General features: G+C 45.4%; 1 protein-coding gene across 1 annotated transcript in view; it reads right to left on the reverse strand.

Annotated features, from left to right (window-relative positions):
* Positions 1-2,399: 2,399 nt before the first annotated feature.
* Positions 2,400-12,662, reverse strand: part of LOC126456449 (protein sister of odd and bowel-like) — a 203,356-nt gene continuing 193,093 nt past the window's right edge. The window contains exon 4 of the mRNA XM_050092199.1: positions 2,400-2,844. Within this exon, the coding sequence (XP_049948156.1) occupies positions 2,400-2,844 (445 nt within the window). The remainder of the gene's footprint in view (positions 2,845-12,662) is intronic.

Here is a 12,662-nt window from a genome sequence, read left to right on the forward strand (position 1 = left end):
CACAGTGTAGTGTGATGGCCGTAATGTGGAAGAGTGCGGACAGAATGGAATTCAGAACATTAAAATGAGCACTTAGCAGTTTCGTCTCAAGAAAGCAACGACAGTACAGCCAAGGTTAACGTCTCGATCAGATAGGCAATTGACTGTCAACAGTGTCACATGACTTTACTCCACGAGACAGTACGGAGAAGCCTAGACATTATCTCGAGACCAGGAATTATACTCCACTCTCCCTGCTTCTCTTGGTTAGTGAGGAAAATTTTTTGTATCGACCGGCTCGTATAGCTTCATGTGAAGCGCATCAGCTTTCGAGATAGTGCCATGAATCAGGCCAGGATCGAATCCGCAGAACCGTTTGATGAACGATGTTCTGTTTCATCGGCCACCGTGAGTGTGGGTTATGGGGTTGTTTAGGCAAATTTTGGTCTAGTCCTCAACATCTGCCTCTGAAGATACACAAAAAGTTAAAGCATGTAGGGGAATTCGAGGCAGAACGGGATAGCGGGGCACAATGGGAAATTGCTCTTTTCTAGACTGGACAGTGTTGCAACCTGTTGTATGGGCATGTAACTATTTCTCCGAATGGAAAGGAAGTGAGGGCAGCCATTCTGATTTAGTTTGAAGTGCGAGATCTAAGCGAATTGTTCTCCGTCAATTTAACACTTGCGTTGTTCTAACGTTTGGTAAATTTCAACGCCAGGTAAGCTGTTAATTGTTAATTGTATACGCTAAAATGACACATTCCCTTAAATTGCATGGCGTTTGTTATACTTTAGTTATTTAATGCGTTTAAATACGTCAGTTATTACACCCCATAAAAGTTGTTAACCTCAGAAGTGCTCTTGGGGCGGAACGGGACGGGGCAGAATGGGATAGTGTCCCGTTCTGCCCCGTCATATTTTGATGCAAGTAGAAAGCAGACCCAGCCTGGATGTTCATGGGTGCCAGACTCTCCCAACCAGCTATGTTCGCCGAACAACTAAGGTTTCCGGATATCGCCCGAGGCTGTCATTCCAATCCCACTAATCTGTCAAAATACACGGCGGACTACAAGACGAAAAGAAAAAAACCGTCGTATTAACAGGTTCTCCTTATAAGAAGGTACTGCAGAATGCTGTCGCACGTAAAGTTGGCCTACAGAAAGGAGGAGGGTGCACAAATATAAACAATGTCAGGACAGAGACGTCAGGTGCAATGCAACTTAAGGCAAAAATATCAAACTGTACACCCAAAAAAACCAAAACAGAGGACATCAAAGACCTTAGGAAAAATAAAAGGGAGAAGATGATCGACAAGAGAGAATTAGAGAGAGAGGATGCTGAGTGTCTCTACTGTGGGGACTACTACTCGGTTTCTAATGAGAGCTGGGTCGCATGCCAGAGTGGGCACGCAATTCATGTGCTGGCATAGACAGTGAAGATGAAGAGGAAATACTGACCTGTGACTATTGTCGAAAGGGCTAGTAGTTAGTGGTTTGGTGGTTATTAAGCATTGTACATTTTTCAGAATGACATTAAAATATTTTCTTATTTTGAAGAATGACTTTTTAATTGTTTAAATTACACATTCCTTAGTCTGAATTGCCTGTTATACAACATTTTGTCATAGTTCAATACGATATTCGTAATTCAAATTCAACGTTTATGCAGCAATTTAACAAAAAATACCCTTATCCCATTCTGCTTCGTGGGTGGGGCGGAACGGGAAATATGCAAGACTTTCTCTGAAAAAATGCAAAATGTATTGTTTTAAGTGATTTTAAAATAAGGTACATTAGGTTACACTGCAAGGTGTTTTTTTATCACTTGAAGAAGTGTTTCCTTGTGATCATTAAGTATCCCGTTCTGCTTCGTGTTCCCCTATAATACGCAGAACTAAAGTTTACACGAATCACAGAACGAAGCTGTTTTCATCTTCTTTGCCTCGGGTTAACTGAGGAAAAGCAGGCATCTGACCACAAAAATAAATTTCCAAAATCACGGAAATAGCGGTAGGGTGGGATGAGCATTAGTAAAGATAGGAAATTTCTTACACCACGACGCTTGAAAGAGACTACCGCCACGACTTCGGCGTGTAGTTAGTCAATGGACTTTGAACATCTTACAGTTTACCGACAGATAACTGGTCTGAAACTATTTCATATGTACACGAAGTAAGTTATAGTGCTTTTGTAGCTATGACCAGAGAAATGATGCTGTGTTCGCTGCGAGCGCAATTGTTCCCACTATGGTGTGGAGCGGTCAGACACCATTAGAGTTTAATAGTAGTGGCAGAGGATGCACTTCACCAAACTAACATACGAAACAAAGGAACATTTATTATATATTCTTCAGTATTGAGCAGCGACCCTCGGGGGTAACAGCGGGTAGTGTGAGGCGGTGCGAGGACGCGTAACGTCATCACTGCGTGGCGGCGGCGGCCTCGAGCACGAAGCCGCCGGCCGCGGCCAGCGCCAGAGGCAGCGGAAGCGCGGAGGAGGTGCTGGCGCCGCTGCTGCCGGCCACGGAGGCTGCCGACGGCGACGACGACGACGACGACGACGACGGCGTGGGGGCGACGGTGGCCGACGCGGCGCCCAGGTTGTGCGTGAGGCTGTGCCGGCGCAGGTCGCAGTTGCGGCGGAACACCTTGCCGCAGGCCGAGCAGTTGTACGGCTTGATGTCCGTGTGCGTCAGCAGGTGCGTCTTGAGGTTGGAGCGCTGGTTGAAGCTGCGCGCGCAGACGGGGCACTTGTGCGGTGACTCCTCCATGTGCAGGATCTTGTGCACCGCCAGCGTGCGCGACTGGCAGAAGCCCTTGCCGCACTCCCCGCACTTGAACGGCTTCTCCTTGCTGTGGATGTACCTGGGGAAACGGGAAAAGAATTAAAAATCGGTATCAGTATCATTGCTGTAAACAGTCTTTTTGATTGGGAGACCCACAACCATATGGTTGATACGATAGTGGTGGAAGCTGAATAAATGAATTAAAATTCGTGCCGTGGTCGGTACTGTCCGCCCCTGGTAGCTGAGTGGTCAGCGCGAGGGAATGTCATACCTAACGGCCCGGGTTCGACTCCCGGCTGGGTCGGAGATTTTCTCCGCTCAGGACCTGGGTGTTGTGTTGTCCTTATCATCATCATTTCATCCCCATCGACACTGCCGGCCGGGGTGGCCGAGCGGTTCGAGGTACTACAGTCTGGAGCCGCGCGACCGCCACGTTCGCAGGTTCGAATCCTGCCTCGGGCATGGATGTGTGTGATGTCCTTAGGTTAGTTAGGTTTAAATAGTTCTAAGTTATAGGGGACTGATGTCCTCAGAAGTTAAGTCCCATATTGCTCAGAGCCATTTGAGCCATTTGAACCCGTCGACACTCAAGTCGCCGAAGTGGCGTCAACTCGAAAGACTTGCACCAGGCGAACGGTCTACCGGACAGGAGGCCCTAGCCACACGGCATTTCCATTTCTGTGGTCGGGACTTGCACCCAGGTCTCCTTGCTTACTAGCAAGAATGCTAATGGTTAGCATTACCACCTAGTAAGTCCCAGCTGTGGAACAAATATTAATTCATTTATGCAGCCTCCACAATTATCATAGTCCGCCGCCGGTAGCTGAGTAGTCAGTGCGACGGAATGTCAATACTAAGGGCCCGGGTTCGATTCCCGGTTGGGTCGGAGATTTTCTCCGCTCAGGGACTGGTGTTGTGTTTTCCTAATCATCATCATTTCACCCCCATCGACGCACAAGTCGCCGAAGTGGTGTCAAATAGAAAGACTTGCACTAGGCGAACGGTATACCAGACGGGAGGCCCTAGTCACCATTATCATAGAAAAAGATGAGGAAATTTAATTACAAGATCTGTTTGAATGTATTGACAGTTTGAGATTTATGCCTTGAGTGGATCTGTCGGTTGTAGGAGACTGTGATGAGTGCTTGTCGAGTTTATAGAGTCACGTTTCTGCTGTTGCTGAGTATGACAGCGACAAGGGTGAGGATGAAACCCGATGCTGGCAAATGACCAGTTCTTCTCGAATTCCACCAAAGGTGCCACCATCATCAATCACTTGCTGAGAGGTTCGCAGATCAACAAAAAACATTGGAAGGAACCTTTGCCCTAAAAACTTGTAGCAGCCTGACTGGACTTTTCTTGGTTACGGAAATTTGCAATACCTCCTAAATTCCGAACATATTTGAACTCATTTTTATTTACAAGCTGTGTAATCCAAATTGTTGATGTTCACAAAGTTCGCCATAGGGAGCAAATTTGCCACAAATATAATTTTTCGTTTATATACCGATATTTTAATATACTGGGTTGCTACACTGTGAAGATTAGATTCCAAATAAATGACAGTAAGTACTAATAAAACAAAACTATATAATTTATTATTATTCTAAAATGTAATTATATTATTAGACAAAACATGTTACTATTTATATTGTTCCTGCGATGCTGACGATACTCAACCAATGTTTCATTATATCCTGAAGTTGTCAGCCTTAAGAATATTTTCTGTAACTTGTAAACTTTATCATCAACTGCTATTCTAAGAAATCCACGAAGGAATCACTACTGATGAAGAGCACTCAATAAATTAAAATTGAATTAATATCTAAAAACAGAAGATACATAAACAATGTTTTGACTCATAGGACGTGCTAGAAGCTACAAGAACAGCTAGCATGCTTTATATTATCCTTGACTGCCGCGAATTGCCTCAGACTCGTTTTGTTGACGAAAGGGTTAGTATTAGGTGAAGCTCTTTCGATATGTCGGTTTTAGAAAGACAAGGAAACTGTTATCGTGTATTTATGTTCGTTCTGAATCTATGTCCTATCTTGTGGTACTCAACTGTGTTTGTGATTTGGCATTGTTTTGAGTGAGTGAGAATAAAACACAAATTTTCAAAAGTAGAACTAGTGCTTCTAGTATGTCTTAACAAATGTTAGCGGCAGTAAACATTTTGTACGTACTCTATTGGGAGAGAATCATTACAATTCCATATCTTTAATAAGCACACATGAGACATTCGTGGCAAGAACTTGACAAGACATGGTGTAATTATTAAATTAAGAGCAGTCTACATCTCTCAGAAATCGTTGCAGTATTATGCAGTATTATGATCGTACAGGAGGTTTATGTGTCGATCGTACACATCGTGGAGTCACTTTATGTTTGAATTACATTATATGTGTGACGAACAGCATACAGTTCATGATTATATTGCGTAGTGTGTTCCCACTACAAAACGACTTACAGGTTTTCTGTAGGCGTTTCACTCGGGGTTGTCACCAGCAAAAGAAAGTGACTTATTTGAATTGCAAAATAGAATGACGTCGACATTCGAGCCAACGAAAGCATTATTGTATAAACAGAAATGTTCGACAAATTAACGTACTGTTTAATATGACAGCAATGAAAATCGACTCTATGGAGTGTTCAATAATTGTGCCATTCTGTGGCTGTCGAAGATTGCCTGAATATTGCAGTGGGGTGGACTACAGAAATAGCATTTCATCTTCCTCCAGGAACTATGTTACTAAAGAGTACCCTCCCCTCTCCCTTTTTTTCGTGATAACTTTTTCGGTTGCTCTATTTGTCTCAAGACATTACCTCCCTGGTTTTTTTTTGTGCAAGATCACATCAAGGACAAGATTTATTACAGAAAAAAATACAAAATTTAAATTTTTAGTCTTATGCTAGAGATCTAAGAAGACTTTAGCTTACGTTACATAGAACATTAAATATAACGCGTCGAATTAATTTGCGAATCAAATATTTAAATATACCAAGGTCTCTCATATATTAGTTTGTTGCAAGTCCAGTAACATGAGCTGAAAACTTTTACAGGCAAAAGGTGATGTCTAAAACAAAGGTTAGTCAGTAAATGTTTTCTGAAGAGTGTAACGTAAAAATTACGGTAGAATCTAAAGTTTACATTTGAAAAGCTTCAACGAAAGCAGAAAATCTCTACGACAGCAACAGAACACTGATATAAAATATGAGGAAATGTTGCTACCACATACACTTTTCTGCGATGTGGAGTGTTCTCGGGAAGCTGATTCAAAAAGCCTCTTGGCTACTCTATCCCATTCCTGAGAAATATCAGTGTGAGGTCTAGAAGACAGCTTAATGGCTGTTGACGGACGGTAATTCGTCTCTCCACTCCATCTGTTTATCTACCTCTCTCTTTTTAAATTATAGTCCCACAGGTAAACATTATGTATCAGGTCGCAATCCCATTCTGAAGCGTTCATTCATGTTCCATGGACAGCGATGTTGCGAAGTTGCAGCATGACAGCTTGCCTGATTTCGACGAGAATGAGCAGTTGATGATGTACCTACGACTCTGAAACTACTAGCGAAGAGAAACACAAATAAATAAATAAATAATTGAAGTGTCTCTGTGGAGTAGTCATTTGCCAACACTTACTTTAATTAAATGAAACTATGATTCCAGAGATCTTTTCAAGTCTCAAAATCTATGATTGTATGAAGACTGAAGCGACGAATCAAAATTTATATCAAGGCTGGGATTCTAACCGTGGTCTCCCACTCTTCCACGCTGACGCAAAGGCTTTGCATGACTGTACAGACTACCCTAGCACACATTCCTCCTCGACTCAAGCCCCCATTCACGCCTAAACTCGAACAACATGCAGAGGCTCTCCAACTGTCCTTGAATAGCACCTCAGCACTGGGGGATTCTACCTGAAATCCAGGCATAGTGGCTTTACCAAATGGAATTATGGTTCGAGAGACCTTTCCAAGTCTCAGACATCTATGATGTAGGAGGGCTGTTCGGAAAGTAAGGTGCGATCGGTTGCGAAATGGAAACCACAGTGAAAATCAAAAATTTTTTATTTGTAACAGTTAGCCACACCTTCCAGTTACCTTTCTAAATTGTCGCCGCTTCGACTTAAACATTTTTCGTGGTGTTGTACAAACTTTCCAGTACTCTCGTCACAGAAAGCAGCCGCCTGTGCTTTCCGCCAGTTCTCTACGCTGGTCTCCCTTTCGTTGTTTGTGCCAGAATGTTGTCTTTGTAGCCAGCGGTTCATATGAGCATAGATGAACAACGGAGGGAGCCAATTAAGGGCTGTATTGTGGGTGATCAAACACTTCCCATCGAAAACTCTGCAGGAGCGTCTTCATTTACCTGCAGAATGTGGCTGAAAACTGTATTGAAAAAAGAAACGCATGACATTTACGTTATGTGGGCCGCATAGCTTCAGGCGAAATCTCTCACCAGACCGACGTATTTGGTTGGAGACACTGTTGTTGCCACCACGCGTTCCTCCCCCCCCTCCCCCCCCCCTCCCCTGCCGGAGGTTCGAGTCCTTCCTCGGGCATGGGTGTGTGTTTGTTGTCCTGAGCGTAAGTTAGTTTAAGTAGTCTGTAAGCCTACAGAACGATGACCTTAGCAGTTTGGTCCCATAGTAACTTATCACAAATTTTCAATTTTTCAGGCATTTATACTCGTAGATGATCACTTTGCGCTCTGAACTGAAAAGAGCGACGTGAAACGATCGACAGGCACACTAAAGACACTGCCCAACACATCTGTGCAAAGTTCCGTCCGATTTTCACACTGGTTTCGAGTTCGTGACTAATCGGACCTTACTTTCCGAATATGCCTCGTATATATGCAGACTGAAGTGAGGAACGAAAATTTATAGCAAGGCCAAGATTCGAACATGAGTTTCCCACTCACCAGGCAGATGTGCTAACTACTAAGCCACTCTAGCTCAGTGGCTCTGCACATCTGCACGGGTTCGAATCCCTACCTTGGTACGAATTTTATTCGTCTCTTTACTCTGTATATATACATTTACTTTAATACCTATGGTCATGCATGTAAAATTCTCCTTGTAAAATGATGGAGAAGAAAAGCGCATTCTATCTGTGCTGTATAAGAGACGTATGAGATGACCTCGACGAGCACTCCACGTGGCGCATGTTTTCAACTGTGAGTATTCTATTCACAAGAGCAACGCTATTCGGATGGATATTATTGTTCCTAAAGAGCACTTCAGAAAGAAGTGCACGTACGAAAACTCACTTATCGGTTTGCAGTACTCTTTATTTGTGCCTCTGGGCGTTAACTAAGATGATAGTCTGTACACCCGTTCAACATTATATCTCCTCACATTAAGATATCACCATCACCAGACTCGTCTCCATTCGTAATGTTCCTATCAACGTTCCAGTATCGTGAAGGCAACATACTAAGTAAATCTCTGCAAATTTAAGCGGTACCAAACCGTAAGGAGCACAGTTCTCGATGTTTTTGACTCCTTAATAACTGAACAGACACTGGTAGATTATACTGCAGAGACCAATTCCTCTGAGCTCGCGAGCCACAGTTTGCAAAGGAAGGTGCAACTCCTGACACATCTGTTGACCATCTTGTAGCCATCAGTGATCCTGCTCGTTCAGCTGAGTTAAGGCATCGACCGTGTCGTCGAGTTTGTGCTCTTGATCGTGCTTAACTGAGTTACCACACTCGTCTGGCAACGAAAGTTGCCAGTGCTGGGTGACCGCAGGGCTAATGCATTACTTTTCACTATCTCTGAAACACGTTCTTGTTTGAAGCAGCAAGAACTCAATTTCTCTGATACTGTGGAAAATCGGGGTGGTCATTTACAGAGGTTGCTCACCTTTGTTCTTTCAGTTTATCTTTTTTTTTGTGGCCATTGCCGTTGACTTGTAGACGCTGGTGCATCACATAACACACGTCCCCGTGTCTTTTATTACGTTAAAATTCTGGTGGTATATAGCCCAGCAGGGCTTGTACCTCCCGTGTACCTGGTGCCGCCGTGGGAGAAACGTAGAGGGAGACGCGGAGCTAAATTCCAGGTTAGCCGAGTGCGAAGCGCGGCCGTTGTAAGGCGACACCGGCCGCTGCCGCAGCGCCGTCATCGCGGCCGCCCACGGCGCCACGGACACCCGACACTTGTCGCCCGGCCCGCGCATAAACGCTACTTTTAAGCACCCGGCCAGATGCGGCCAGCGCACACGACCTGGCCCCAGCCGCGTACGTAGCATCACAAAAAGTTCCCCGTCGCAGAAGTCTTCTCGTGTCAGCTTAAAGTCATACGGTATGGTTGGCTGGACATCCCGCAGCCTAATTGGAAGGATTTTTCTTCCTTTGCTTTCAATGACACGTTTCCTTCGCAAAGTGCGAGAGTTGCACGTTAAGTATAGATGTTAAGAGCAGGTGAATATGATTGGCGTCCGTGTGTGAAGGAATATTGTGTGGCGTCGTGTTTGTATTGTATGATGATGAAAGGACAGAAAGGGGAAGAAAAAATGGCTCTGAGCACTATGGGACTCAACATCTTAGGTCATAAGTCCCCTAGAACTTAGAACTACTTAAACCTAACTAACCTAAGGACATCACACACACCCATGCCCGAGGCAGGATTCGAACCTGCGACCGTAGCAGTCCCGCGGTTCCGGACTGCAGCGCCAGAACCGCTAGACCACCGCGGCCGGCAGAAAGGGGAAGACCTGATGCTGGTACGCAGTAGCAGCGGGGTCAATGAGCTTCAAGGCACATTCTCCTCAGCCCATAAAATTAGCAATTTTTACGATATTTTTGGAAACCCTAATGAAGCACTCCAGGAACAAAGTATATTGCGGAGACAAGCATATTGCGGAGACATAGTGCTACTTCAAGGACACAAAAGAAAAATTCGGAGTAGGTATTAAAATCCATGGAGAAGAATTAAAAACTTTGAAGTTCACCGATGACATTGTAATTCTATCAAAGACAGCAAAGGACTTGGAAGAGCAGTTAAGCGGAATGGACAGTGTCTTGATAGGAGGATATAAGCTGAACATCAACAAAAGCAAAACGAGGATAATGGAATGTAGTCGAATTAACTCCGGTGATCCTGAGGGAATTAGATTAGGAAATGAGACACTTAAAGTAGTAAATAAGTTTTGCTATTTGGGGAGCAAAATACACTCCTGGAAATTGAAATAAGAACACCGTGAATTCATTGTCCCAGGAAGGGGAAACTTTATTGACACATTCCTGGGGTCAGATACATCACATGATCACACTGACAGAACCACAGGCACATAGACACAGGCAACAGAGCATGCACAATGTCGGCACTAGTACAGTGTATATCCACCTTTCGCAGCAATGCAGGCTGCTATTCTCCCATGGAGACGATCGTAGAGATGCTGGATGTAGTCCTGTGGAACGGCTTGCCATGCCATTTCCACCTGGCGCCTCAGTTGGACCAGCGTTCGTGCTGGACGTGCAGACCGCGTGAGACGACGCTTCATCCAGTCCCAAACATGCTCAATGGGGGACAGATCCGGAGATCTAGCTGGCCATGGTAGTTGACTTACACCTTCTAGAGCACGTTGGGTGGCACGGGATACATGCGGACGTGCATTGTCCTGTTGGAACAGCAAGTTCCCTTGCCGGTCTAGGAATGGTAGAACGATGGGTTCGATGACGGTTTGGATGTACCGTGCACTATTCATTGTCCCCTCGACGATCACCAGTGGTGTACGGCCAGTGTAGGAGATCGCTCCCCACACCATGATGCCGGGTGTTGGCCCTGTGTGCCTCGGTCGTATGCAGTCCTGATTGTGGCGCTCACCTGCACGGCGCCAAACACGCATACGACCATCATTGGCACCAAGGCAGAAGCGACTCTCATCGCTGAAGACGACACGTCTCCATTCGTCCCTCCATTCACGCCTGTCGCGACACCACTGGAGGCGGGCTGCACGATGTTGGGGCGTGAGCGGAAGACGGCCTAACGGTGTGCGGGACCGTAGCCCAGCTTCATGGAGACGGTTGCGAATGGTCCTCGCCGATACCCCAGGAGCAACAGTGTCCCTAATTTGCTGAGAAGTGGCGGTGCGGTCCCCTACGGCACTGCGTAGGATCCTACGGTCTTGGCGTGCATCCGTGCGTCGCTGCGGTCCGGTCCCAGGTCGACGGGCACGTGCACCTTCCGCCGACCACTGGCGACAACATCGATGTACTGTGGAGACCTCACGCCCCACGTGTTGAGCAATTCGGCGGTACGTCCACCCGGCCTCCCGCATGCCCACTATACGCCCTCGCTCAAAGTCCGTCAACTGCACATACGGTTCACGTCCACGCTGTCGCGGCATGCTACCAGTGTTAAAGACTGCGATGGAGCTCCGTATGCCACGGCAAACTGGCTGACACTGACGGCGGCGGTGCACAAATGCTGCGCAGCTAGCGCCATTCGACGGCCAACACCGCGGTTCCAGGTGTGTCCGCTGTGCCGTGCGTGTGATCATTGCTTGTACAGCCCTCTCGCAGTGACCGGAGCAAGTATGGTGGGTCTGACACACCGGTGTCAATGTGTTCTTTTTTCCATTTCCAGGAGTGTAACTGATGATGGTCGAACTAGAGAAGATATAAAATGTAGACTGGTAATGGCAAGGAAAGCGTTTCTGAAGCAGAGAACTTTGTTAACATCGAGTATAGATTTAAGTGTCAGGAAGTCGTTTCTGAAAGTATTTGTATGGAGTGTAGCCATGTATGGAAGTGAAACATGGACGATAAATAGTTCGGACGAGAAGAGAATAGAAGCTTTCGAAATGTGATGCTGCAGAAGAATGCTGAAGATTAGATGGGTAGATCACATAACTAATGATGAAGTATTGAATAGAATTGGTGAGAAGAGGAGTTTGTGGCACAACTTGACAAGAAGAAGGGACCGCTTAGTAGGACATGTTCTGCGGCATCAACGGATCACAAATTTAGTACTGGAGGGCAGCGTGGAGGGTAAAAATCGTAGAGGGAGACCAAGAGATGAATACACTAAGCAGATTCAGAAGGATGTAGGTTGCATTAAGTACTGGAAGATGAAGAGGCTTGCACAGGATAGGATAGCATGGAGAGCTGCATCAAACCAGTCTCAGGACTGAAGACCACAACAACAACAACAACATTGCTACTTCTACAAGTTTTACCGGAGAGCTTCTGAGAAGTTTGGAAGGTAGGAGGCGAGGTACTGGCGGCAGTAAAACTGTGAGAACGGGTCGTGAGCCTTGCTTGGGTAGCTCAGATGGTGCCGACGTGGTAGCTCAGCGTGTTCGGTCAGAGGGTTAACTGCCCTCTGTCATAATAAGAGTGAGAGGAGGGATCAACGATGAACTTGGACGGATGTCAAGGTACATCCGCACCGAACAAATGTAACGAACAAAAAAAAAAAAAAAATAAAAAAATAAAAAAAAATTAAAAAAAATAAATAAAAATGGTAGAGCACTTGCCAGTAAAAGTCCTGAGTTCGAGTCTCGGTCCGGTTCACAGTTATACTCTGTCGGGAAGTTTCAAGGATTTTATTGCTTGCTGCTATAGGCAGAAGGTGAAATTTGAACCCAATTACAAGGCAAATCAATTAAAAAGTTTACATTTCACGTAAATTTGAACTTGGTTGGTTTGGGGGATTAAAGGGACCAGACTGCTATGGTCATCGGTCCCAAATTTGAACTAACTAGTACAATACTTACTCAGAAGTCAGAAAGAGATCGTAACCGCACATTCGGAATTATCTCGCAATCGACTCGTTTAATTGGCTCTGAGCACTATGGGACTTAACATCTGTGGTCATCAGTCCCCTAGACTTAGAACTACTTAAACCTAACTAACCTAAGGACATCACACACGTCCATGCC

Source organism: Schistocerca serialis, chromosome 2, assembly GCF_023864345.2.
Source record: "Schistocerca serialis cubense isolate TAMUIC-IGC-003099 chromosome 2, iqSchSeri2.2, whole genome shotgun sequence".
NCBI classification, from domain to species: Eukaryota; Metazoa; Arthropoda; class Insecta; order Orthoptera; family Acrididae; genus Schistocerca; species Schistocerca serialis.